General features: G+C 40.6%; 2 protein-coding genes and 1 non-coding gene across 6 annotated transcripts; 1 reads left to right on the plus strand and 2 right to left on the minus strand.

Annotated features, from left to right (window-relative positions):
- Positions 1–1,246: 1,246 nt before the first annotated feature.
- Positions 1,247–3,970, minus strand: RPL37 (ribosomal protein L37). 2 transcript variants are annotated; one of them, XM_087443233.1, is made up of 5 exons: positions 3,812–3,970; positions 3,029–3,164; positions 2,687–2,771; positions 2,450–2,509; positions 1,247–1,364 (listed from the first exon to the last, which is right to left on the minus strand). In XM_087443233.1, exons 1-4 carry the CDS (start codon positions 3,812–3,814, stop codon positions 2,488–2,490), a joined length of 246 nt encoding a protein of 81 aa, XP_087299359.1. In that variant the 5' UTR covers positions 3,815–3,970; the 3' UTR covers positions 1,247–1,364; positions 2,450–2,487. The 2 variants fall into 2 exon arrangements, with proteins under 2 accessions (XP_087299359.1, XP_004422829.1); XM_004422772.3 differs by lacking the exon at positions 2,450–2,509 and having other exon boundaries at positions 3,812–3,965.
- On the minus strand, positions 1,448–1,527 carry LOC147914606 (small nucleolar RNA SNORD72). Its single transcript, XR_015555164.1, has one exon. It is a non-coding gene; the product is annotated as a small nucleolar RNA SNORD72 (small nucleolar RNA).
- Positions 3,971–12,966: 8,996 nt separating the features above from the next.
- Positions 12,967–26,751, plus strand: CARD6 (caspase recruitment domain family member 6). Of its 3 annotated transcripts, none has more exons than XM_004422770.3 (3): positions 12,967–13,410; positions 15,976–16,527; positions 22,128–26,751. In XM_004422770.3, exons 1-3 carry the CDS (start codon positions 13,128–13,130, stop codon positions 24,404–24,406), a joined length of 3,114 nt encoding a protein of 1,037 aa, XP_004422827.1. In that variant the 5' UTR covers positions 12,967–13,127; the 3' UTR covers positions 24,407–26,751. The 3 variants fall into 3 exon arrangements, with proteins under 3 accessions (XP_004422827.1, XP_087299361.1, XP_087299360.1); XM_087443235.1 differs by having other exon boundaries at positions 13,247–13,334; XM_087443234.1 differs by lacking the exon at positions 12,967–13,410 and adding an exon at positions 14,937–15,245.
- The last annotated feature ends 1,106 nt before the right edge of the window (positions 26,752–27,857 follow it).

The following is a 27,857-nucleotide window of genomic DNA, read 5'->3' on the forward strand; positions in this document are numbered from 1 at the left end:
ATGGTAACTGGACTCCAGGAACCATGCTCTTCACTATGCATCCCTCAAGTACAAAGCAGAGTCATTATATCAAGTCTCATATTGGGGGGAAGCCCAACGTAGATTTAGATCAGCAGCGGCTTCTGTACAAATGAATATAAGCTGAGACCTGAAAGATGAGTTAAGAGCTAAAGAAAAAAGCAAGACGAGGGCAGGAATTAGCTAGTATCTTGGGAAAGCATTCTAGGTTGCAGTCAAGGTAAGGTTGGTGAGGCAGCAAAGATCATGAAAACCCTTTTAAGGTCACGTTAAGGATAAGATGTTACCCTGAATACAATGGGAAGCTACAAGTTAGACAGCACAGATTGGCCGCTTTCCTATTTTATGGTGGCTGTTCCAACACTTGTGCTCCATTTAATCTTCTCTGTCCTCTCACATTCAGCAATCCAACAAAGGTGGCCTTGTCTCTTCGCTTTAAAACTGTCCAGAAATAAACCACCAGAACTGGGAAGCACAGCAAAAAACTTCAGAGTGCTTTAACACAGAAAAATCAATGACCACCCAGTTAAGGGTTAAAAGAAGTTCCACCAAGGACCTATTTATCGTCACCTTTAGTCTACAAACATGTATTTATACTTGGCTTTCCTTTATTTCCTACTCAATCCACTGTATTTGCATATGGCCCTACCTAATTTTTCTCAATCAATCCTACTTACATATTTTGTTGACTCACACCTAGCAGGTTGCTTTCTTTAATTTTCCACTTAATTGGCCACCTTAAACCTCATACACAGCCTATATGCTAGGTGCCAAGCAAGCATTTTAGATACTAGGATGAGTTAAGATCACCATTTTCCAAGAGAATTCATTCAACTCCTATCCCCCACGTTCTCACTCATACACGAAAAGCCCCATTATACAGGATGGACAGCCACTCTCCAAAGTCATTAGACTATAGCAGACGAATGTTACTAAAAGTAGTTAAAAGCTATGCTCTTTCACTTACTCTAATATTTTAAATATTCATATATGCCACATGAGCTGTGCTACTTAACTCTTACTATATTTTTACATCATCTTCCAGCAGTCTGCCTGAAGGAATCCCACAAGTCTGCTTGTTTCTCATCCTCTTAAAACAGTATCAGGACCCAGTTCAAAAGTCAGTGCCCCGAAACAGTCACTTAACAAATCTGATTAAACTGTCCCATTCCTAAACCTATAATTCACTGATACCACAAGCCTACTAAAAATACCTTAGCACACCAGATACTTTTTAAAACCAGAACATTTATTGCGTGACTAATCATCGAAATCCTTAAGACGAACTGGATGCTGCAACAGCTGCCCTCTTGGGTTTAGGTGTTGTTCCTTCGCGGAATCCATGCCTGCAACATGTTAAAAACAAGAACCATTACTTCAGCAACATCAATATATACATGTTAAATTTTTGTTAAAACAGATTTTAATGAGCTTATCTCAGTTACATGCTGAAATCAATACTGAATTCATATGTTCAGACATTTATTTTTACAACATCACAGATAAGCGGCTACCATTTTATTTACTTCCTTCTGCTTCAAGATATCCACTTTAGGAATATATATAGTTAACTGCAACTGAAAAAAGACAACAATTTATTTCATTGTACTCATCACTGGGCCAGTATCTCTCCACTGCTTGTTAAGAGACCCAAAAGGTATTTGGGAAAATGGGTCCCTAAGCTATGGAGGCAGAAATCTAACTACTTTCCCTTAGCCAAGGAAAAACAGGGAGCATGTTTAAAATAGCAGACCTTTTCCAAACTGCTTAACTATGCTTCACATTTTAACTCATTTGATATTCATACCTACTAACGTTAAGTGCACTGATCGCCCTTTTAAAGATTCATGAATTGAAGCACAGAAAGGTTCAAGCCTGGCTTCAGCCTGTGCTCTCAACTCCTACATTACACTAGCAGACCACACAGTACTATGTCCATACTATTGTATAATGGTTTTAATTGCAAAAAAGAATGGTCACCTCAGCACACTGACACAGATACACCTAATGATGTTGTGTTTACAAAGCGCCAAACTGCCTTGTGATCTTTTAATATTAGAAATTCTGGGATTGAGTGGGTAGAGGCCAGAGATTTTGCTAAATATCCTACATTACACAGGACAGCCTCCCACAACAAAGAATTACCTCCGTTAAGACATTATATGGGTTAACCCCCTAAAAGCTACCATTAAAATGCACTAAGTCTAGGTTGAGGCTGAAATTCTGCATTTCTAACAGACTCTAAGGACTGACTTTAAGTAACAAGACTGTAACATCTTTCTTTGTATACAAACGCAATAGCAACTATGAGTTTCCTATAGCAGACTTGACCAAAGCTACAAAACCGAAGGCCTCACTACAGACCTGTCACACATCCTTCTCTTGACGAATTTTAAGAAAGTGAGACACAGGCATTACTATTAAATATTACCATTTTGGGGAGTCTGCCTCAAACCATGCTCTAGACATTCATAACTCGTACCACTGTTTACTGAAAAATTAATAAAATCTCGATTGATCCGAAGCTTACTGTGGCAGAAGAAAAGAATATCTTCCAACATCTTATCCCCACTAATAGGGTAGTATCCTCACTTTACACAAGTAAATAAACGAGGAGATTCTTATCCAAGCTCACAGAACTAATTACAATTAAAACATTAAACCGTACCTGAATCTGCGGTACACAATTTTTAGGTGCCTCATTCGACCGGTCCCGGTGGTATTTCGCCTTTTAGCCTTGGCACTCCAGTTATCTAAAACACAAATTCAGGCACGATTCTAAATGGTTTTCCCCACACACTTAGTAGGCACTACTGGTCAGTATACGGAAGAGTCCTTCCTTGGGTTTTAAACCCACTTCACCATCATCCAGATGCTCAAGTTTCACGTTAGGTACCAAATAAGGCCCCAAGCCAGGCCCCACTCAGGTACAATGCAAAAGAGACCGTTCTTAAGACCTCACGATCCCTTCCAACACCTAACCCAGTCGGCCTGAAAACATTCAACTCACACTTTCTCTTCCTCTTGGCGGGGTAGCCACATTTGCCACAGGTCGACTTCTGAAGGTGGTAGGCCTTAGAGCCACAGCGGCGGCACAACGTGTGCGTCTTGTTGCGACGCTTTCCAAACGATGACGTTCCCTTCGTCTGCAAATTAAGGCGAATCAACGATTCCGAAATCTAGAAATTTCTATACATATTCTGACGTTTTCACAAAAAGATACTACGCTTAAGATTTAAATGCAATTATAAACGTTGCAAGCGTGGGAGACGTTTCTAACTTTTCTTAAACGCTAAATCTGAGACTACCGGCATTTCACGTTATCTAAAGACTTCCACAAGAGCTGCTCAGTATTGAAATCTGCTACATTAAAAAAGGTGGGGGAAAAAAAGGCGAAAAATGAAATAATGTAGTTTTCCTACTACCCCTACCCCAAATCCTATCGGCTCCCGCCAGGCACCACCACCAACGAATTCCTTTGCTTACATAGAGCCAAATACTTCCAAACCACGCTTCGCCCCTCAGTTCCCATCCAAGGGCAAGGCTGTTCTGACGCCCCACAGATCAGGCGGAAGCAAGGGACCTAGACCGGCTCCACATCCACGACTGCAGGCTCGGCACCCCAAGTATAGTTAGGAGCCATTCTTCTAGCTCTCGAAGGGCGCCGCAAGTCCCCTTCCTGCCCATCTGCCCCCCTTATCGGGAACCTTCCGGGCCGCCCAAGAATAGCTGGGAGCACGGCGCAGGAGACGAGGATGGAAGGCGATTCGGCTAGCGCATGCCAACAACTCACCATCTCGCTTCTGTGGCCGAGACCAAAGAGGCCGGAAGAGAAGGCACTTCCGCTATATCGCGCTCAGAAGCTTCCGCCCAGGGGAGTATTTCCGGCGGCTCTTGGTGCACCGTTCTGAAGCGTCCGTCGCTGCAGCGTGGGTGAGATCGAGAAGAGGATCCGGAGCCAGGCGGAGCCAATAGGGGTTTCAGCGCCTGGCAGGCGGGCGGGGCTCACAGCTTTGTGGGGCCGGGTTGCCGTATCCCTGCCAGACCGCCTTGACCAGGAGCCGCTTTTAGGCTCGGACTTTGCTCTCTGCGCTGCTGTTGCTGCCCCCTGGCTTTCGCGCCTTCTCGGAGATGTGGCGACATCGCGCACTCCGGTCCCCGAGCCGATGGAGCACCTGGGGTGTGATGTGGCTGCCCCTTCCGGGGGCTCCTGCGCTGACTCAGCGCGCCGGTGTGTGTGCCTGGGCCGCGGTGGGCCCGGGATGCTGATTCGGAAGAAACTAACCTTTCCAGGTTCCTCCTCCCTCCGGCCGGAGGCTTTGGGCTGACGCTGATTCTCACTGAGAGGTGTAGGAATCCGGACTGGCCTTTGAGGAGCTAGGCTCATAATCTAAAGAGAAAAGCAAATAAGTTTTTTCTAACTGTAGAAATTTAGAGGCAGCTGGTTTGATCCCAAATTGCATTGTGCCAAAGAATCACAAGGGGAACTTGTTCATAGCTTCCTGCAACCAAACGTGAGGAAATCTGATTCAGCAGCTGTGGGCAGGGACCGGAAGTCTGTACTTAAACACTTGCTAAATAGTTTCGAAATTGGTGGTTCCCAGACCTTCTTGATAAAAGCTAATCCAGTTGTAACCTCTTAATAACAAAGCCCCCACCCTCGCAAAACAGTAAAAGAAAATATCCAAACATTTAAGAGTTAATAGGGAAAAACGATCCCAAATAAGTATATACTTTCTAAAAGCAAACCTAGCATTTTTGACCTGTCACACGTGAAGTCTTAGCAAAGGTAACTGACTAATCCCTAGGAGAACAAGATGAACTCTAGGAATCAGAAGTTTAATTTTGACGTGATAAAAGTTGATTGGTGCCTAGTAAATACTAGGCTCTTTTCTAGCGGCTGGGAATAGAGACATAAACGGGACACAGTCCTTGTCTTCAAGGAAGTGGTAGATAGGAGGTGGGGGAGGGGTGAGGTGGGCAGCAAGGAGAGAGAGAAGGCCAACATTTCAGTGCTTTCAACATTTTCAACATTTCAGTGAAGGGGAGGAAGAGTATCCGCTACACACTCTGGGTCCTTTCTGGCTGAGCTACAAATTAATTGACATAAGATGGAAGAGCAGGAGAAAATCAAACAAAGTTTAATAGCATATCCATGGGAGAAACCAGGGAAACTGAGTTTCTGGACAAATGGGGGAGGTTTTTCACCTTTAGTAGCATATTGTGGTAGACAAAGGAGAATGTTGGGGATGGGGGAGGACACAGCTATAGGAGATTACCAGAAAGCACAGCAATCAAGAGTATGCAGATTTAAGTCCTCTCCTTCCATATTGATAAGAGTTTCAGGAGATAAGATCATCCCCTTCCCCCTTCCCAGTACAGAGAGGGAGAAACCTTTACAAATGTAAATGTTTGGTAAACAGAACTTTGATAAGAATGGGCTTAGTGAGGACCCTGCCAGTCTTTCCATACTCAGAGTTACATTTGTTTAGGCAGTTAGTGGGGGAGGTCAAATGTCCATGAGAAAAAATAATCAAGGTAAAGAGACATATTTTGAGATGGCCAGTTTTGATCTCCTACAGACGCAACTGCCATTCAGGAGAGATTTTCTGGATTAGGTGCTATATTAGTTTCCTATTGCTATACTAACAAGTCACCACAAGCTTGGTGGCTTAAAACAAAACAAATTTAATCAACCAGTATAAAGTTTTAGTTACGCAAGAGGAATAAATACTAGCGATCTGCTGTACAATATTGTGCCTACAGTTAATTTAAAAATCTGTTGAGAGAGTAGATCTCATGTTAAGTGTTCTTCCCACAATTAAAACACACACGTTTATTATCTTATGGTTCTGGTCAGAAGTCTGAAATGGGTCTCACTGGGTTAAAATCAAAATGTGAGCAGGGCTGCATTCCTTTCTTGGAGGCTCTAGGAAAGACTGTTTTCTTGTCTTTTTCAGTTTCTAGAAGCTGGTGGCATTTCCTTGGCTTAGTGCCCATTTCCACCTTCAAGGCCAATAAGGGTCTTTCTCACATCACATTACTCTCTTTTCTCCCTCCCTCTTCTACTTGTAAGGCCCTGCTAAGTTAATTAAACAAGCAGACCATTAGACTGAGGTGGCTCTAATGCCCAGGCAGCAAACCAAAATCCAAGCCTGTAAATGCCTCAAGGTTATGAAACTAAAAACGCTAAAGACAACCAATCACAGTCACTTAGGCTTTGAGCTCTAGCCAGTCAAATAATTTTTTCCTTGAGTCTGCACTTTCTCTGTTGTCCATGCAACAAAATAATCAATAACCATTCTACAGATAAGAGAAATTAGGTGAGTTTACTTGAGCCAGGATGAGGATTGTAACTCGGGAAGGGCTTAGAAAGCATGGTTTTCAGTACAGTCTTATATCTTTTTAGAACAAAGAACATACGTTAAACACACCCAGGATACATTTTCATCAAAATTTCAAAAGGTATTCAGTTGCAAATTAGCAGGTCAACATGACCCTGATGTCAGGGAAGGGACTAATCTGGGCGTTACCAATAGGGTGTTACCAATAGGATGTTACCAATAGCCTGTAGGAAGGGAAGCATGCATTCTTATCTTAAGAGAATGCATTCTTTAATTTAATGGTTAAGCAGATGTACAATGAATGTTTGATAGGCCGTAAATCAGGCTTTTTAGTCCAAGCCGAATCAGTTTTGAACCCGAATAGCTACCCCATATACCTCAATATGTGAGAATCTGTTGTCACTATTATAAGTCTTTCCCTGGGCTCCTGACAGTGGAGCACTCCTAACTACTTCCAGTTTGGCGCTGCCTGATTTGAATAGATTTTTGCTCAAACTTAAAAAAATATTTTTTTGTGAGGAAGATTGGCCCTGGGTTAACATCTGCTGCCAATCCTCCTCTTTTTGCTTGAGGAAGATTGTCCCTGAGCTAACATCTGCGCCAAGCTTCCTCTATTTTGTATATGGGACGCCACCACAGCATCGCTTGATGAGTGATGTGTAGGTCCGTGCCTGGGATCTGAACCCTCCAACCCCAGGCCACCAAAGCAGAGCGCACCAACTTAACCACTATGCCACCAGGCCAGCCTCCTAAACTTAAAATTTTTAATCTCTTAGTTTGTCTTTTAACAGCCTTGTGTGATTACATTGGCCCCACCCAGACAATTTCTTCGTCTTAAGGTCAGCTGCTTAGCAACCTTAATTCTATCTGCAACATTAATTGTCCTTTGCCTGTAACCTACCATATTCACAGGTTATGGTGATTAGGTCATGGTCTTCTTTGAGGGGAGGGGGTGCTATTCTGCCTGGCATGGGCATTATGACAAATGAGATCAGTGTAGAAAGGGTAGGACAGATGGCAGCCACTGAGGAGGCAAGTAGTATGACAGGCACTATGTGAGAGTCTCTTTTAGCCCAGACACTCCGAGAATTATAGACATCAGAGAAAGTGAAATATTTTGTCTTCTTTCCCTGATGTGAGGTGGTTCTCTTTGGTATACTTGAAACCACACCATTTTGGCCCTGGTCAGGTAGGCCCTTGGCTCTACAAAGGCCTATGAGTGGTTTAGAGCCTCCAGGTTCCTATCCAAATGCCAAGTTTGGGTCAGGAATAGATCAACTTCTGAAACAGATGATCCATATGCTGTTTCCTAGGCATGCGCTCTATGACATTTTGCCTTTCGGGAGAGGATGACAGAAAGAGATTACGTAAATCTTGCATGCGTGGTTTCCATACAATTCAAGTCTCTGGATCACCAGGTCTTGGCACTAGACCTGCCTTTTTTTCCTACAATAAATGAAACAAAATACTGCTGACTTTTCTCTTAAAAATATCACATAAATTAAATTCCTTAGCTGCAAACAAAATTTTTACTCCCATGTCGTTGGATGTGATTTGAGGGCTGTATTTTCAAATCTGCATCTGCTAGCCACCCTTCCCCCAGCTCACTTCCATTTGCATTCTACGCTTGTGCTATGCAAATTTTCTGTTACCAAGGGACTGAATTTAAACTTCCTTCACGAAGTTTAAATTTCACTGCTAAATATCCCACTTCAAATAAACACTTTCCTTCCCATCAGCTTTGAAATCTCCCAGGGCAGGCTTTTGTGGGAGTGGAGGGTATTTGGGGCAGAACAGTGGGGAGGAGATGGGGTTTGAGAAGCCTGTTCTTAGAATGCCTTACCAACCAAGGTGAACAAAAAAAGTGGCAAACTTAACTGACCTTGGCAATTAAATTGTTGTTATTAGGTGGGATGCATCTCTTGAAATCCATATTTTTGAGACACATGTTAAAACTCTTACTAATACCAGCTCAACACAAGTTTGACATAAGGGAAGCCATATTGTAGAAAAGAAACCATATATATATATTTTTTAATTTTGTATTTTATTTTATTTTTTATTTATTTATTTATTTATTTTGTGAGGAAGATCAGCCCGGAGCTAACATCGGTGCTAGTCCTCCTCTTTTGTTTTTTTTGCTGAGGAAGGCCGGCTCTGAGCTAACATCTATTGCCAATCCTCCTCCTTTTTTTTTCCCCAAAGCCCCAGTAGATAGTTGTATGTCATAGTTGCACATCCTTCTAGTTGTTGTATGTGGGACGTGGCCTCAGCATGGTCGGAGAAGTGGTGCGTCAGTGCGCGCCCAGGATCCGAACCCGGGCTGCCAGTGGCGGAGCGCACGCACTTAACTGCTAAGCCACCGGGCCGGCCCAAAGAAACCATATTGTATCTTTGAATGACCTCTGACTAACTAACCCAGCTGGATATGCACCCTCCAGAAGATCTACCTGCTCTGTAGATTTTATGACCCCTGCTTGTGTATGTACCTCCCAGCTGTGATAAGACAATAACTTTGTTCTTTTGAGTTCCTTAGGAACGTGATGACTCCTGGACAGAGAGTCTATGCTGATAGCCATCATCAATGACAACTGAAAGGTCTGGTGTGGCAACTCCCAGTCTGTAACAGCAGGGGGTCAACATTCCTAACCCTCTCCCCTATAACCCACTGGCCTATATAACTGCTTCAAGATTTTGTGCTCCCCTTTAGATGGTTCTTTAGGACACTAGTCCACCATCTTCAAATTTGCTAGCTTATCACTTAATGAAATGCCCTTTGTCTGCCACCATCTTGCCTCTTGACGGGTTGGCTTTTGTCTTGAGGCAAGCAGATTGTGCCCTTTATGCGGTAACATTACCTAAAATCAAGATTTAATGTCATATGAGAATTTTCTTATTCTTTTTTCAATCTCAGGGACAGGAGAGTTGAAGTAATCGTTATCCTTCGTTCCTAATACATCCTCAGCATGAGTGGCCTGCTTTTATTTAGATATGTAACTACCTTTAATAATATAATAAGCACCTATAAACTCATCCTCAGGTGATATCCTAAATCCAACTCCATGGTCTTCTTGTCCTCCTACCCCATCCCCAACCTCCACCCAACTTAGGTAACCATCCTTCTGAATTTCATATTCATCATTTCCTTACTTTTCATTTTATATAGTTTTAATGACTCCTTGTATATTTCTAAAATGCATATGCATTTAAGTTATTTTCAACTTTTAAAAAGGGTATCAGGGCTGGCCTGGTGGCGCAGTGGTTAAGTGCACACGCTCCGCTTCGGCAGCCTGGGGTTCACTGGTTCGGATCCCGGGCACGCACTGACACACCGCTTGTCAAGCCATGCTGTGGTGGCGTCCCATATAAAGTAGCAGAAGATGGACGCAGATGTTAGCTCAGGGCCAGTCTTCCTCAGCAAAAAAGAGGAGGATTGGCATCGGATGTTAGCACAAGGCGGATCTTCCTCACAAAAAAATAAAAGAAAAGAAAAAGGGTATCATGCTGCATATAATCTTTTGGGACTTAAAGTTTTCCCTCAATATTGTTATGATTGTTGACACAAATAACCAATGACAGTTCTATAGATAGGAGACATAAGGTGAATTTTACTTGAGCCCTGCTGAGGACCATAACCCAGGAAGGCAGTTTCCACAAAGGAAGAACGTGTCCTGGAGAAGCATAGTTTTCTGTACAGTTTTGTACCTTTCTAGAAGAAAGAACATACATCAAATATGCCCAGGATACATATTCATCAAAGTTTCAAAGAGATAGTTGCAAATTAGCAGGTCAACATGACCCTGATATCTGGGAAAGGAAAATTATCTTTAAGACTCCTGATAGAGCCGGCCGCGTGGCTTAGCGGTTAAGTGCGCACGCTCCGCTGCTGGTGGCCCGGGTTCGGATCACGGGCGCGCACCAATGCACTGCTTGTGCGGCCATGCTGAGGCCACGTCCCACATACAGCAACTAGAAGGATGTGCAACTATGACATACAACTATCTACTGGGGCTTTGGGGGAAAAAAATAAATAAATAAAATTATAAAAAAAAAAAAAAGACTACTGATACCAGCATTACTGATATTGGCATCATAGGAAAGTAAGTATGCATCCTTATCTTCGAAGAGTGCATTCTTTTACCTTGAGATAATGTTTAAAGCTTCCTTTGCTTTAATGGTTAAAACAGATGTACAATGTATATTTGATAGATTATAAGTCAGGCTTCTTTAGTTCAGGCTGAATCAGGTTTAAACCAGAATAGCGACCCCCTATAACTCAATAGGTGAACATTTCTTATCGTTATTTCTCTATATTGTGGGTCATTGATGTGCATTCTTTTTGAATGGTGTATAATATTACATTATGTGAAATACTACATTTTATTCATCCGGTATCCTGTTGATAGTTATTTAGATTGTTTTCAGGTTCTTGTGAACTATACTACTGTAAATAAAGACCAACTAGATAGCTTTTTTAAAAAATCAAATAAAACTAATAAAAATAAAAAATGTAAAGTATTAAGATAAATAGTAATGTTTAAAGTGAAAAGTATGAATCCTTCTGTAATCAGATCCCCAGAGATAACCAGTGTTACAATTGGAGTGTCTCTGGTGCAGGGCAGCAGAATCACTCTGAAATGTGTCTCTTTGGCTTGATTATTTTTAAGAACAAAAGACTCAGGAAGAAACTTTGACTTCCCCCTAACTGCCTAGAAGAAATTTTTTTTTTTTTTTAAAGATTTTATTTATTTTATTTTTTCCCCCCAAAGCCCCAGTGGATAGTTGTATGTCATAGCTGCACATCCTTCTAGTTGCTGTATGTGGGACTCGGCCTCAGGATGAACGGAGAAGCAGTGCCTCGATGTGCACCCGGGATCCGAACCCGGGCCACCAGCATCGCAGCGCGCGCACTTAGCCACCAAGCCACAGGGCCGGCCCTGCCTAGAAGAATTTAAGAAAGTCTGATCCAGGGAGGAACTATTACCGTAGATAACTATAGTGTACTATGAACCAGATGTGGTAGACAGGGAGGAAACTAGGGAGGCCCATTTAATCAAAGTCCTTCCCATGTCTCATTGTCTTGGCAAGGCATGACAAACATTTCTTCACCAAACATTTGTTTTTCCATCTCCATGTGAATTGTTGTCCTCCCCTTTGAAGTCCCAAGCCACTAACCCCAACATCCTCTTTTGTCTTTGCCTGAAGATGGTCTTTAAGTTGGTGGCTTTGACCATTTTGGCAAGTTACTCAGTTTTCCTGGGTTTCTCCCATGTGTACATGTTATTAAACTTTGTTTGATTTTCTCCTGTTATTTTGCCATATTATATCATATCATATTAACTTAATTCTTAGACCAGCCAGAAGAACTTAGAAGGGTGAAGGGAAAATTGCTTCCCCACCTACAACTGGCTATCTTCTTTCTTTCTTTCTTTCTTTCTTTTTTGGTAAGGAAGATTCACCCTGAGCTAACATCCATTACCAATCCTCCTCTTTTTTTTTTTTTTCTTGCTTGAGGAGGATTAGCTCTGAGCTAACATCTGCGCCAATCTTCCTCTATTTTGTATGTGGGACACTTCTACAGCATGGCTGATGAGTGGAGTAGGCCCATCCCTGGGATCTGAACCCACCAACCCAGGCTGCCAAAGCAGAGCGTGTGGAACTTTAACCATTCAGCCACGGGGTCAGCCCCTGTCTTCTTTTAAATATAATGTGTATCCATATATGCATATTATATATGTACACGATACATATATTAATTTTTAAACAAAAATGGCATCTATAGCTTGCTATTTTCCATAATATATCATGTATATCACTACTTGTCAATATGTATAGATTTACTTCATCTTTTCTAGCTACTCTTTTGTGTTTCATTGTTGATGTATCAACATTTATTCCACAAATCCCTAATTTATGGAAATTTTGGTTATTTTCAATTTTCTGCTATTATAAATGATGTTGTAATGCAGATTCTTGCACATACATCTTTGAATATTTGTCTGATTGTTTCCTTAAGGTAATTTCCTAGAAGTGAAATTGCTGGATTAAGGGTATGACTTTATTTTTTTCTGTCTATCAACACTTATTTATTTATTTTTATTTATTTATTTATTTTTATTTGTTTATTTATTTTTTCGTGAGGAAGATCAGCCCTGAGCTAACATCCATGCCAATCCTCCTCTTTTTGCTGAGGAAGACTGGCCCTGAGCTAACATCAATGCCCATCTTCCTCTACTTTATGTGGGACGCCACCACAGCATGGCCTGACAAACGGTGTGTAGGTGCGCGCTCGGGATCAGAACCCGGGCCGCCAGCAGCAGAGCATGCACACTTAACCACTACCCCATGGGGCCGGCCCCCAACATTTGTTTATTTATTGCTGCATATTGCCAGATTTCTCTCCAAAAAGATTTAATCAATTCACATACTTATTATATCACGAGCTCAGAGCAGAAAATAACTTGTCCAATCTGAAGTTCAAGAGAGACTTCTCAGAGGAGTTGGCCCTGGGGCTGTTTCATGATGTGACTGAGTCATCAAAAGAGCAGATAAATAATCTACAGCGAGCCAGGATCTGGGCGGGCTCAGGGCTGGATTCTCCCACTGCCTTGGCTTGTTTGTATGCGCCCTCTCCAACACTAGGCGTCATCGACATACTTAATCTCTGCCAAATAGAATTACTCTGCTTTTTTTTAAAACTTGTATTTTTTTAATCTGTTGGAACAATTTGTTAAGTCATTTCCTGGTCTAGAGGAAACAGAAACAATGGCTGCCAAGAGTGTTTTCTCAGAGATCATAGAAAAAGGCAGGAAAAAGTTACTTGAAATCCTCCAACAAGAGCCTGATTCCATCTTAGACACATTAACCTCTCGGAGGCTGATTTCTGAGGAAGAGTATGAGACGCTGGAAGATATTACAGATCCCTTGAAGAAAAGTCGGAAGCTGTTAATTTTGGTGCAGAAAAAGGGAGAGGTGAGCTGTCAGCATTTTCTCAAGTGTTTGTTTAGCGCTTTTCCAGAGTCAGCTAACATTAGGGGCTTAAGGCACGGTAAGTTGAATTTCTACACATTTTTGGGGTAAGAGGGACAAGGCAGATTTCCTGAAAAAAGAAAATTATTGCCTTTTGTTTTCATTTGTCTTTCTCCTGGAGATAATTTTCACTGAAATATGATAAAGGAGAAAAGTGTGCATAATTTAAAAAGCAGGGAACAGTAAATCTCATTGGTTTAGAGGATTGATAATTTTTTGTTCAAACTGTATCCAAAACTTGCCGTTGTTTTAGTGCTTGTATAAACTACTCATTGTTCTAGTAGTGACATCCCGAAATAGTCATGGTTGGAAAGAGAATACTGTTAATGATGACGCATCTGGCATTTCTTTATCAAGTAAGTGAATTGACAGTGTCGGGGGAAGAGGAAGAATCTCCCTCTGCCCTTTTCCTTAAGGTTCTTATGGCTGGCCAAATAATTTACAAGACAGGTTAGCAGGAGAAAATAATACCAAGTTTAATAACACGCATACATGGGAGAAAGCAGGGACACTGCGTTTCTCAACACAATAGCAGAAAGTCTCGTCTTAAATACCATGTTCAGCCAACGACAAAGGAGGATGTTGGGGGTGGGGGGAGTCAGTTACAGGAGATTACCACTAAAGCACAGTAAACAAGAGTAAGGTTATTATGCAGATTTAAGGCCTCACCTTTCACATTGATAAGCCCCTAGAGATGAGGCCATGCCCCCCTCTTCCCAAAACAGAGAGGGAGATACCTTTACAAATGGAGATTTGCCTTATAAATGTAAATGATTGTCTGGCAACTCCTCGAAGGGCCATCCGGAGAATGTGGCCAGAGAGAACTTCCGATAAAATGGGCTTGTTGGTGCCTTTTCTATTGTAACATTTATCCTACATTATCTTTACAGCCATCATGATAGATCTGTTCCAGGAAGGAGCCACCATGTCAAATTCTTTAGGCAGTTAGTGGCGGAGGTCAAATGTCCTCAGAGAAAACAACCAAGGTAAAGAGATAGATTTCAGAGTGGCCAAATCTTGATCTCCGACAACGGATATTAACAACCCCAAAACCAAAAACTGCATCTTTCACTTAGTATAGCCATTTTGAAAATACAGGAAAAATAATTTTTAGTATATATATAGGGCAGATCAGTAACTTCATTCTCTCTGTAATGAGAATGCCAGCAGAACTCTGGTTTTCTGCAGCAATTCAAATGCTGAGACTTCAATGTTCAAAGATAACTAGTGGCAGATGAGGGAGTAATTTTTCCAGAATAGGTTGTTTAGCAAATCTGCAGATTACCACTAGAGGCAGGTGTAGCTCTTTTTCTAGGAATCTAAAGAATATTGAAGATTATTTTAGCAGATATTAGAGGAGTAGAGGCTCAGATAAAAAGGTTAGTGTTAATGGTCTTGTCGGGGGAAGAGGGAGAATCTCCCTTCGCCCTTTTCCTTAAGGTTCTTATGGCTGGCCAAATAATTAACAAGACAGGTTAGCAGGAGAAAATAATACGAAGTTTAATAACATGTATACATGCGAGAAACTCAGAAATGAGCAACTCGTCCCTCTGTCTAAGCTGCTTGCTTAAGTATTGCAGCTAAAGGCGAGGAGCGTGTTGGGGGTGGGTAGTGGCCTGGGACTTCAGAGGGCAGGAGGACAATTCTTTTTGGGGTCATCTATAGATAATGTGGTCAGGGAGAGACAGAGTTTTTTGATAAAAGAGGCTTGGTGCCTTTGCTATTGTAACCTCTATCCTACATTATCTTTACAGCCATCATGATAGAAGATCTGTTCCAGGAAGGAGCCACCATGTCAAATTCTTTAGGCAGTTAGTGGGGGAGGTCAAATGTCCCTCAGAGAAAACAATCAAGGTAAAGAGAGATATTTCAGGGTGGCCAAATCTTGATCTCCCACAGTCTCTAATGTAGGACAAGGTGTGCATGTTTAAAGAAATAGGTCTTATTATTTGTAGGCCTTACAATTCCAAATCAGAGCTGTTTGCTTCCTGATTAGAAATTATTAGGGTTGGGCCGGCCCCATGGCTTAGCAGTTAAGTGCACGCGCTCCGCTGCTGGTGGCCCGGGTTCAGATCCCAGGCGCGCACCAATGCACCGCTTCTCCGGCCATGCTGAGGCAGCGTCCCACATACAGCTATGCCATACAACTATCTACTGGGGCTTTGGGGGGAAAATAAATAAATAAATAAATAAATAAAATTACAAAGAAATTATTAGGATCAGATTTTATTAGCAACGGCCCTAGGAAGTCTCAGCTAGTTTTGGGTCACAATAAATCCACAAATAAGCACTGTCCATAGGATTCATATTTTCTGTTTCACTGATTTAACCTTTATGTTTGCTCTGAGATACTCAAAATTTTGAGCAAGGCAGGAGTGTGATCTGATTTTTTTCCAGTGGGAGAAAGTTCTGACAGATGACTTGTTGCCATTTATGTAGGAGGCGGTAGGCGTTTTATCCTTCAGTGAAATAAAGAGGAGAGATGATGCTTTGAGGCCTTGGAAATTCAAGTTGTTATAAAATTTCCTTTTGTTTATTTGGAAAAACAAAACAAAAATCTCCAAAACTTTCTTGTTCTTTTCAGAATATTTACAACATAATACAGAACCTCCTCAATCTATGAAGGTAATCAAGAATTCAGATGTTTCTTTTCTTGGAGAGAAACAGCCTGAGAATCCTGAGATCATAGTTCCCGTCAGAGAGAAAGAACACTGGGATTTGGAAACCTCTGAGTCTTTCAGTGACAACAAAACTAGTTATAGGGAAACCGCTTGGTCCTCAAGGGAAAATGGGAAGGAATACAACACACCAAAAGTCACATTGCCATATTCTGTCGAGAATGATGAATATGAATTTCCAGCGACTATTGAGTGTTTACAGGACGGACAGAGGTATGAGGAGCCAGATGATTCTTTATACCTAGGAGAAGAGGAATATCTAGAATCTGTTGGATACCCTGAAGATGCAGAAATCACTGTGGAAGAGGAGGATTATGATGACCCAGAGTACACCGTCTATGGTGGCGAAGAGGACTCTGCATGTTCAGAAACCACGGAGTTCTCCGATGAAGAACAGGGTTATGAGGATTCAGAAACCGGCATGTCATTGGAGAAGGAAGAGGAGAAAAGTATGGAAGGTGGGAGAATGATGTGTGTATAGTTATGCAACAACTTATTTTTAGTTTGCCATGATGTAATGGGAAGAGGGGATGAAGAAGGGCACCATATGTCAGCAGAAAAGCAGCTATTCAAATTCCTTCTCTAATCTGGAATTTCCTCAGTGGTGGGTGTTGACAGAGAAGAGGACTCAGGACCTAGGAAATGGTGGACAGTATAAGAAAAGTAAATAGTAGTTGTCAGATTGTAGGTTTCTGCAGTCACTTCTATCATACATATAAGAAGTTACTAACCACTAATTTAGGTGTTACCTTCTATTCCTCAGATTAAGCCTCTTTAGTCATTTTAGAGCCTTCATGACCAATGCGATATGAGGATTATGGGCCTAACTATTGAAGGAGAGGAGAGGAGTTTGTGGTGAATGGATAAAATCCCCAAATATTGTTATTTGGCTTGATCCAGTCCATATATTGCCATCTTGATGAGGGAAATTGTATCAGTATCTTGAATTTGAATATTTCTTAATGAAAATTCAAAATACGAGAAATGCTTCATTTGGAGAGATATTGTCTCTCCAAAGAAACATCACCAAGTTCTGAGTAGACAATGGAAAGGTAACTACCATCTCACCTTCAGTCCAAATCCTGGGGATTCATATCTAGTTCTGGGTAGGAAAAGAGTGATTTCCTCCTTAGCACATCTTGTATTAGTTTGCTAGGGCTGCTGTAGCAAAGTACCACAAACTGTGTAGCTTAAACAATAAACAACAGAAATGTATTTTCTTAGTTTGAAGGCTAGAAGTCTGAAATCAAGGTATCTACAGGGTTGGTTCCTTCTGAAGGCTGTAAAGAAGAATTTGTTTCAACTTCTGGTGGTTTGCTGGAAATCTCTGGCATTCTTTGGCTTGTAGAAGCATCCCCCGGATCTGCCTTCATTTTCATGTGGTTGTCTCCGGGTGCTTGTCTCTATGTCCAAATTTCCCCTTTTTATAAGGACACCAGTCATATTGGATTAGAGTTCCTCCTAATGACCTCATCTTAACTAATTACATCTGTAATGACTCTATTTCCAAATAACTTTACATTCTGAGGTATTGGGGGTTAGTATTTCAAGATATGAATTTGAGGGGTACATAATGCAACCCATAACACAATTATTGCCACACCCCCATACCTTCCCAATACATAGTTGCTTTTAGGGCTCATTCTTACTTTTTATTTATTTATATATTTCAGTTGTTGCATAAGGTTGAATTAATTAATTATTCATTACATAATATCATCATTATTCTGCAAAAAGCCTCTTTTGTTTATCTATTCCATTTTTTCTTTATTCCCATTCCCATTCACCTTCCTCCATAGGTAACATTCTAATATTATAATGTGTTTATTGCATGTTATTGTTTTGTTTACATGATTTTTTTTTCTGTATTATTTTTTGCTGCAATAATGCTACATAATAAAGCATTTCATAATTAGGGTCACTTAAAACAATGAGAATGAATTATTGTTCATGTGTCTGTAGTTGGCTGGGCAGTTTTTCTGGTCTCCCCCCGGGTTTACTCTTGTATTTATCATCAGCTGGCTATAGGCTCATCTCTCTTCTTCTAGTAGGCTAGCCTGGTCTTGTTCTCAGACTACATGGGGCATATTCTTATGGTGAGGGGAGAGATGTAAAAGAGAGAGAAGGAGACAGAGAGAGAGAGAAGGCACAAAAGAGAAAGAGAGAGACAGAGTAGTGAAGCCCTTTTGAGGCTTAAGCTCAGAACTATCATGCTGTCTGTATTAGTTTCCTGGGGCTGCCACAATAAAGTACTACAAAAGGGTGGTTTAGAACAACTGGAGATGTATTGTCTCCTGATTATGGAGGCCAGAAGTCTAAAACCAAGGTGTTAGCAGGGTCATGCGCTCTCTGGGCATTAGGGAAGGCTCTGTTCCAGCCCCCTCTCCTAGCTTCTGGTAGCCTCAGGTGTTCCTTGGCTTGTAGATGACCATCTTCTCTCTGAGTCTTCAAATCATTTTCCCTTTTTATAAGAATACCAGTCAGATTGGATTAAGGTCCACCCTAATGAACTCATTTTAACTTAATGACCTCTGTAAAGACCTTATTTACAAATAAGGCCACATTCTGAGGTACTGGAGACTTCAATATATCTTTTTTGGGGGAGACACAATTCAATCCATAACACCATCACTTCTTCCACATTCTCTTGGCCAAAGCAAGTCACAAGCCAATGTGGATTCAAGAGTTGGGGAAAAATAGACTCCACTTCTTACAAAGTAATATTGAAAAAGATACGGATACCAGAAAGCCATTAATTGGGGATATTTTTGCAATCAATCTAACACCTTTAGAAAAACAGGTCAAGAAAAGTATCAGTAATAGTGTACTTATGACCTGCAATGTAAGCCTCATGGCTACCGTCCACTCTAGTTGACTGGAGGCATGTGGCTATCCTCCTTCTCTTTCCTCTGTAATATTTGTCTATCCAGCTGGGAACTTAAAAAAAAAAATCCAAATGCATCTGACTGAAAGGAGAAGGATCTTCATGCTTTTTGTCATATTGAATTCCATGCCAAAAAAAAAATCTCAGTGTCAAATCAAAGTCTCAGGAATGCTTAAGGCATTGCCTTGTGTGTTCTGCACTGTATAAGGTCAACTTGTACACAGACTATATCAATCAATTCCCTTCTGTTCCAGCTTATAGTTGAGGTCAGCCAATGGTAGGAACCCATATATTTACCATTTCCTGTGCCCCTCCTTTCTTCCTGAAGATTCAAGTTTTAATTTAATGTTGCTTCCCTTTAGCCTGAAGAATTTTATTCATTATTTCTTTTAGTGCAGGTCTGCTGCTGATAAATTTTCTTAGCTTTTGTTTATTGAAAAATGTCTTTATTGTTTCTTCATTCCAGGATATTTTTGCTGGGTATAGAATTGTAGATTGGCAATTTTTTGCCTTCAGCACTTTATGGATGTCATTCTTCTGTCTTTTGGCTTCCATCGTTTCTTCAGTCTTTAGTCACTTTATCATTGTTCCCCTGAAAGTGTTGTGTCATTTTTCTTCTGGTTGATTTTGAGATTTTTTCTTAAAATTTTTTCAGCAGTTGACTCTGATGTGTCTAGGTGTGTTCTTCTTTGTTTTCATCTTCCTTAGGTTTGCAGAGTTTGTGAAACTAAAACTTTTTTTTTTTTTACCAAATTTGGAAGATTTTCAGCTGTTATTTATCCAAATATTTTTTGTTTCACTTGCTTCCTTCTTTTGTTTTGAGACTCCAAGTATGCGCATGTTAGAGTTTTTTATATTGTTCTATAGGTTCCTGAGTCTCTGTTCATTTTTTTAAAAATATTTTTTCTCTCTATTCTTTAGATTGGATCATTTCTATTGCTATATCTTTAAGTATACTGAATTTTTCTTCTGTCATTTCCAATCTGCTTTTAAGTCCATCTACTGATGGACTTTTTAAAAAGTTCAGATATTATGATTTTTAATTTTAGAATTTCCATTTTTTTAATACTTTCTATTTTTTCCTGAGAATTCCTATTTTATCTTTCGTTATGGGATTATTTTATTTTACATTCTTGAGAACAGTTACGATAGCTGCTTTAAAATTCTTATATGCTAAATTCAACATCTTGGTCATCTTAAAGTCAGTCTCCATTGACTGAGCATGGGTTACCTTTCCTGTTTTTTCTGTGTCTATTAACTTTGGATTGTGTCCTAAACATTGCATATGATTGGTTGTAGAGACTCTGGATTGTTAAATTTCCCCAAACAATCTTGTTTTTTATGGTCTGTTTTAGTTCCCAGTTAACCTGACTGGACTCAAATGCAAAATTCAGTCTCCTTTCAGTGGGTTGCAGCTGAAATCTCTGATCATTTCTTTTTGCCTTAGCTGAGCTATTTTTCATGAATTTTTAATTTACAAAAATGGTATGGGGTTCTAGAAATTATTGTTTCTTACTTTCTTCATCCAGGTCTGTGCTTATTAAATATATCATTGCTGTGTATACATGTACAGTCATGTGCTGCATAATGAAGTTTTGGTCCATGATGGACTGCACATATGGCAGTGGTCCCATAAGATCAGTGCCATATAGTCTAGGTGTATAGTAGGCTACACCATCTAGGTTTGTGGAAGTACACTCTGTGATGTTTGCACAACCACAAAATTGCCTGACACATTTCTCAGAACATATCTCCGTCAAGTGACACGACTGTACTCTGTTGCTTCTAACCACTCCACAGTAGCCTTGTTATTACCCTGTCAATGCTAGACTTCTGGCCTGGGCTGTGTAAGTACTGATTTCACTGCTGAAGAAGCAGAGAATTGTTGTCCTAAGACAAAGTAGAGGATAGGCAAGAGCAGAACTTAAAAGCTTTCCTGTAATCTGTCCTCTCACTGCCTCCTCTGGGAACCCTTCGTGGTAGCCTCAACTCCTCCCTCACCTTCTTACCCCAACACATATATGAGTTCAAGCAACTTTCAAACTAACCAAGGATTTCTTAGAGTTACTTTTGTTAATTCTTGATATCCATACTTTTCTCTCACTTTCATTGTTTCTTGTAGGCTATTTTTACAGGGGATCCAAGAAGCTTATGCTAACTTGCTATCCATCAGGAGCAGAAAATGCTCTCTGATCTTCTTCTGTACTAGGCACTATCTCTGTATTCCCAAGAAGTGGTTAGGAGATATATTAGAAAATAGGAAATCAGAAGAAATTAGGTACAACATGTAAATTCTGAGAAAACTTTAATGGAAATAAAATCTTCGGGCCGGCCCCGTGGCTTGGTGGTTAAGTGCACGCACTCCGATGCTGGTGGCCCGGGTTCGGAGCCTGGGCGCACACCGAGGCACCACTTCTGCGTCCATCCTGAGGCCGAGTCCCACATACAGCAACTAGAAGGATGTGCAGCTATGGCATACAACTGTCTACTGGGGCTTTGGGGGGAAAAAATAAATAAATAAAATCTTAAAAAAAAAAAAAAAAAAAGAAATAAAATCTTCCATTTCTCCAAACTTTAGCAAGAGATACATTTAAGAAAGAAATCAGTATTAACCTAGAGAATTCTTCATGCATCTGTATAATGAAGAATTAGCAAGGTTTTTCATTACTGCATACAAACATTAGCCAAAAAATTGGAAAACTTAAATCATCATCAGTAGACAATGGTTAAATCAATAATGGTCTATCCAAACCATGAAATATGATGGATTAGCTACAATGAATTAAGTAGAGCTGTATGCATACATAGTGACATGGAAGAATTTGCAAGGAATACTATTAAGTGAAAAGAAGTTGAAGAATCATTTGTTTAGTATAATTTCATTTATGTAAAAATAAAATAGCATCCAGTAAGCCAAACTATACATTTCTATATATGCATGCATACTTATGTGCTTACATAGAAAAAGGACAGGAAGGAAACATACCATACCACATTGACATATCTCTTAGAAGGAAAGCGGAATTGGCAGAGCAGGAAAAGGAAACTTTCGCTTTATTTGTATTGTTTCATCTTTTTGCAATGAAAATGTCAATTACTTATTTAATTTTAAAAGTCAGGAAGGAAGCTTAGATGCTGAACGTGACAGTCACTGAGTATCTTTTTTTCCCACAGAAAGAAGAAAGGTGTTTAAAGATGTCCTGTTGTGTTTGAACATGGATAGAAGCAGAAAGCTTCTGCCAGATTTTGTTAAACAATTCTCGTTAGATCGAGGGTGTAGGTGGACACCTAAGACTCCAGCAGACTTAGCCTGGAATTTCCTGATGAAAGTTCAAGCAATGGATGTGACAGCCAGAGATTCAGTCCTCGGACATAAGGTTCTGGGTGAGGATAGCAAAGGGGAATTGCTGACTGGAGTAGAGAATTTGGAAATTAGAGACTTACAAACCATTAATCCCCTTGATGTCCTTTGTGCCTCTATGCTGTGTTCAGACATCTCCTTGCAACGCGAAGTCATGTCAAGCATGTATCAATGCCGGTTTGCTCTTCCCTTGCTACTGCCAGATGTAGAAAACAGCAAAAGCATTTTAATGCTGGGGGCCATGAAGGACATTGTGAAGGAGCAGTCACCACAGTCTTCAGGAGGGCCTACGGGGGATGCAGAAAAGTTTCTGACTCTCACGAAGATGCCTGTCATCTCTTTTGTGCGTCTAGGATCCTGTAGCTTCTCCAAGTCCAGAATCCTCAACACACTGTTCAGCCCTGCCCAACTGAAGTCACACAAAATCTTTGTTCAAAAGGATTTGCCTGTTCTGGTGCTTCCCCGGCAAATCTCTGATGGCCTGGTTGAGATAACATGGTGTTTTCCTGATAGCAACAGCCTAAAGGAAAACCCTAGTTTTTTCCAAAAGCCTGTTGCTGTGGCCAACCTTCGTGGAGATCTACAAAGTTTTTGGACACAGTTTGGTTTCTTGATGGAAATTTCCTCAGCTATGTTTTTTTTCACTGATTGCCTAGGTGAGAAGGAATGGGACCTGCTAACATTTTTAGGAGAAGCTGCCATTGCAAAATGCTACTTTGTCCTCAGTCCCCGGGCCAGGGAGAGTGAAGAGGCTCAGATTTTCCAGAAGATCCTGCAGTTGAAGTCATCACAGCTACTGTTTTGGGAGGAGGAGGAAGCGGGGGAGAGACAGAACGTGGAGGCCCTTCAAGGTGCCCTCCAGGAAGTGATGTCGTCTTCACTCAGATATGTGTCTGTGGAGGACATGGCCTCCTTGGCCAGGGAGTTGGGGATCCAGGTAGACCAAGACTTTGAGAACGCTCAAGGAAGTCAAGTTTTCCATGGTGAAAACTTGGCTGCAACAGCTGAAGATGAGGGACAGCAAAGGTACGGTCAGCCAAAAAGCTCATCTGAACACCCAGCTGAGATGCCTATAAGAGAGCCTGGGGCTAGATGTGAGGTCAGCCAGAATCTTCAACTCACCCCAGTATTTGTACCTCATCTGGCAAACTACTTTCCTTTACCAAGCAGAATCAGAGGTAATTTTAACCATGTTTCTTTGAAAGCCCCCTGGGTTATGGGCTCCCACTTTGGGTCAGAGCAGAAGTCTAAGGGGTTCCCTCCTTCACCCTTTCAGAATACAAGGGCCTATAGTCAAGGTAAAAATTTTGGGATTCGATACTTACCACCCCAGAGATTTTATTCACATGAGAGGTTCATGAAATTTCCAAGAACTGCTCAGGGATGTCACATTGATGGAACAATTGGGAGACCACCAAGACCCATTTCTCAGCAAGTACAGGCCTGGCCTGAGAGACCACAGACAATGAGAGATCTTAAAGGGTTTAGGGCAGTGGTCTCCCAGGTAGGTCACCTCCATTCCCTGGGTTCACAGCCAGCAGGAACAGTTGGGAAGCCACAGCCTCGACAAGCCAGCGCGTGGGGAACACAGCTAACTGAAGCAATTGGAAAACTTCTGAGAACAACATCCCATATTGAAGATCCTCACCCTCAAGGGTTTCAACCAGCAGAAGCCATACAAAACCCCATAAGACCTGCCTCTCAGCAAGGAGCCAAAATAAAGACGCAAAGTGAGCCTTCAAATCCAGCTTTCCAAACAAGATCCCATCTCATGTCCAACAGCAAATATTTACCCCGCCCTCAGTTCAAATCCAATCAGCCCAAGCCATCCCAGGTCAAGCACTCCCAGCCCAAACCCTCCCAATCTGTGCCCTCTCAACCCAAACCCACTCAAACAAAACCCACTCAGCCCCAGCCCCCCCAAGCTAAACCCTCTCAAAAACCCACTCAACCCAAGCCATACCAGCCCCGGTCCTCCCAATCTAAGCCTTCTCAGCCAAGACCCACTCAACTCAAGTCATCTCAGACCAATCCTTCACAGGCTAAGGCATACCACCCAAGAGCAGGGCCCAAGAGGACAGGGAAGCATTAAAGTGCTTACTCCAGAGACCTATGAAATATATCCTTTACCCAGGCCATTCCTATCATAGAGTAACCATGAAGAACAGTGGCAGTGATGGTAAGGGACTACTGTCATTAGAACTACAGATAAAAGATACGTACAGCCTAATTGTATATCATTAAAATATCTGTAAGAATTGTATCCCTAACCAAGAGGAAAAACATAAAAAAGAATTAAGAATAGAATCAACCAGTAAATAAATGAATTGAATCCGACCTTAAGTATTAGATAATATACAACCTGAATTGAGGGAGTGGATGCTGTGAGACAACCCCAATTGGAGAAGAATGGGATTGGAGTCTCTAATTGCCAAGTGACCATAAATAGGGCTCAGGTTGTCCCAGTGTTGCAGGAAAAACTGCCCTAGATGTTGGCTGCTCCAGGGGTGCCTTGGTCGAAATTTTTTGGTTCAATATCAGCCAATAAGCAGATAAACCTGTTTATTTGGGATGTTTAAATCAATTTGCTTCTGAGAATGACGCCAATTTGTTTGGATGATAAAACTCTCATTTGACCCTTCCTGTATAGAAATCAAAGAAATTAATTATTTTGCATTAACTTTAGGTATGATCTGTGTATGTTTCATATTTAAAATATTTGTAATAGTTAAGATATTTGGCTTATTAGAGGATCTGATATATTAGCTTCATGATTCCAACTTGAAATGCGTAATTGAGTTTTTAATTTTAGAGTTGTGTTTTTTTTAAGTTGAAAAGATTAAGATAGGTTTATAAAGTTTGTGAAAAGCATTGAAATGTTTGAGAACATAGGATTTACAGAATTTATAATAATAATTTATTAGATTCATCTTTGTTCTAAACATTTGGATAAGTCCTGTAGTTAGATGCATTAAGTAAAAATAATATATTAAATTTAAAATATTTAAGTGAAGTTTAATTGTTTGTAAATGACACCAAATATTAATAAAAGGTCTCTTTAAAGGTAGATGTTAAAATTCACTAGATTTAGAAATAGAATAATAAGATTTGTAAATTGAACTAAAAGCCTTTTGAATTTGTTACTTTTGTAAAATTAATATTAATTTTAAGTACTAAAATAGCCCCCAGTAGTCTTTTCTGGGTAAAAAAAAATTGCCTTCAAGGACACAAAAAAAATCACATTGACAAATGGATGAGAACTGATCTTTGAAAAGGAATAATCAATCTCTGAGAACATTCTCATAGTACAACACGTATCTTTCATTTGTGCGTGTATTAAACAATCAACATTGAGTATTTACAGGGTATTCAATCTCTCTAAAGGTTATCGTAAATAAGAGTGAAGAAAGAAATAGAAGACCAAACGTGTCAATTTTATCTCTGTCTTTTAGCGAGAGACAATCCTAAGAACTAGTTCATAACTATAAAGTCTTATCGCTGCCTGCAGTGACCTGCAGGGAAGAATCCCAGGGGACAAATATCTACCCTCTACCTCCCATCTGCGGGTGTATCCCTTCGGCCAAACCCAACCAGAAACCAGTGAAGAGCAGCGCCTCTAGGCAGTTCACGTAGGTCAGCCTTTTAGGGTTTAGAGCAGAGTGCAGAGTGGATTTGGAGGGGCAAACAGTAGATACCCAGCAGATTCCTCCCTTTCCATTCCATTCTTCCTTCCTTTTCTCTTCTTTTTTCCTTTCTTCTCTCACATTTATTTATCAAGCATCTATTATGTGCAAGGCATTGGACTAGGAACAGAGAAGACATGGAAACAGAATGAGAAATTCTACTCTAGTTGTGAGATCCTAGAAATCTCTGTGTTTCCTCCTTATTATAAAACTATAAGCTCATGGTAGTTTTGAAAATGCAGAAATAGACAAAGAAGAAAGGAACATAATATGTTATCTAACTCAGAGTAACTGTTAATGTAGTCCTCTAACTCACTAAGAACATTTTCTTGTATTTTTTTCCATGTATTTATGTTTACAGGCAGCACTCAGTTATGTTTTTGACTGTACTAGCATTGAATGTGGCAAAGTCAAACACAGTCTTAGGAGCAGGCAGTATAAACAGCGTGAAATATTGGTTTTCCAGATGTTTTAAGTAAGTCTGAATTCAGCAGATGAAAGAGTTTGAATGTTATTGTGTAATGTACAAATCCAATTAAGTCAAAAGTGCAAAAATTCAGAACCACTTGTTTATATATGTGTTATTTACTAAATTGAGAGCACTCTATTTGTACCTGACTTTTTTTTGTTAGCAGATTGAAGATTCAATCCAATGATTTACCTCTTTCAACACCTGAAAATCCTTTCTTATAAACAACTTAAATCGATTTATATTTTGTACAAGAAAGCAAATAAAGATTACTTTTTTTAATATTAAAAAAAGTGTGTTCTTTATTGAGATGCTTGAAAAGAGTGTACTCCACTGTGATACAAAGACTGGTCATAGGGACAGAGTTGCCTCATAAATCATACTAGCCTCATAAATCTAGGCTGTACCTGCATGCATGGTGGCCTCCTACATTTAATTTTTGTCTTAGAATTTTTTGTAGTCTTCTTTTACAATTAAGGTAGAGTTCCCTTTCCAATGTTTGCTTTTAGGATTCACGTAAACAAAGCGTCTGTTGAGGAGGATAAACATGACACGGCCTGCCAAGGATTCCGAAATCTGATTTAATGGGTGGCTTTAAGAGCTAACTGGCTAAGGGTAGTTATTGATATTTGTTAGGGTAAACGCCAAGATGCCATAGCACAGAGAAGGCAGAAAAATAGCAGCTTTAATAATATGGGAGTTTATTTCTCTCTCCTGTAATAATTCAGCCTGTCTAGGCTGATGGAGCGGCTCTTCTCAATAGGGTTAATCAAGAACTAAGTTCCCTCCATCTTATTCTTCCATCTCTTTAAACTTTGTCCTTTTCTGCATGATTGAAGCCGATCTCTCTCCTTTCCTTGATCCAATTGACAGAAAGGTGAGAAAAGCCAAAGTCCAGACAAACAGGCCTGATTTTAAGTCAGAAGTGACTTGAAAATTACATAAATCTTTCACTCACACCCCATTGGCTCCAACTTGGTCATATGGCCATATGTAGCTGCAAAGGAAATTGGGAAAGTCACTAGCAGAGTGGCTGTGTGTCCAGGAAGAAGGGGAGAAGCAGCAGTTTGCCACAATATCATAGAATATCAAGAATATCAGAAGCCCGGGGCAGCCCCGTGGCTTAGTGGTTAAGTGCACGTGCTCTGCTACTGGTGGCCCAGGTTCGGATCCTGGGCATGCACCAATGCACCACTTGTCCGGCCATGCTGAGGCCGTGTCCCACATACAGCAACTAGAAGGATGTGCAGCTATGACGTACAGCTATCTACTGGGGCTTTGGGAAAAAAAAAAAAAAAAAGGAGGATTGGCAGTAGAGGTTAGCTCACGGCTAGTCTTCCTCAGCAAAAAGAGGAGGATTAGCATGGATGTTGGCTCATGGCTGATCTTCC

The sequence above is a fragment of the Ceratotherium simum genome, chromosome 18, assembly GCF_057802395.1.
Source record: "Ceratotherium simum simum isolate JZ-2026a chromosome 18, ASM5780239v1, whole genome shotgun sequence".
Lineage (NCBI taxonomy): Eukaryota > Metazoa > Chordata > Mammalia > Perissodactyla > Rhinocerotidae > Ceratotherium > Ceratotherium simum.

Coding starts and splice junctions, on each gene's coding strand:
- RPL37 (XM_004422772.3), bottom strand. Junction 2,772..3,028: donor CGCCAAGAGGAAGAGAAAGT/GTGAGTTGAATG, acceptor TTTGTGTTTTAG/ATAACTGGAGTGCCAAGGCT. Junction 1,365..2,686: donor ATTGTGTACCGCAGATTCAG/GTACGGTTTAAT, acceptor AACATGTTGCAG/GCATGGATTCCGCGAAGGAA.
- CARD6 (XM_004422770.3), top strand. CDS start 13,128: ATGGCTGCCAAGAGTGTTTTCTCAGAGATCATAGAAAAAGGCAGGAAA. Junction 13,411..15,975: donor CATTAGGGGCTTAAGGCACG/GTAAGTTGAATT, acceptor TGTTCTTTTCAG/AATATTTACAACATAATACA. Junction 16,528..22,127: donor AGAGGAGAAAAGTATGGAAG/GTGGGAGAATGA, acceptor TTTTTCCCACAG/AAAGAAGAAAGGTGTTTAAA.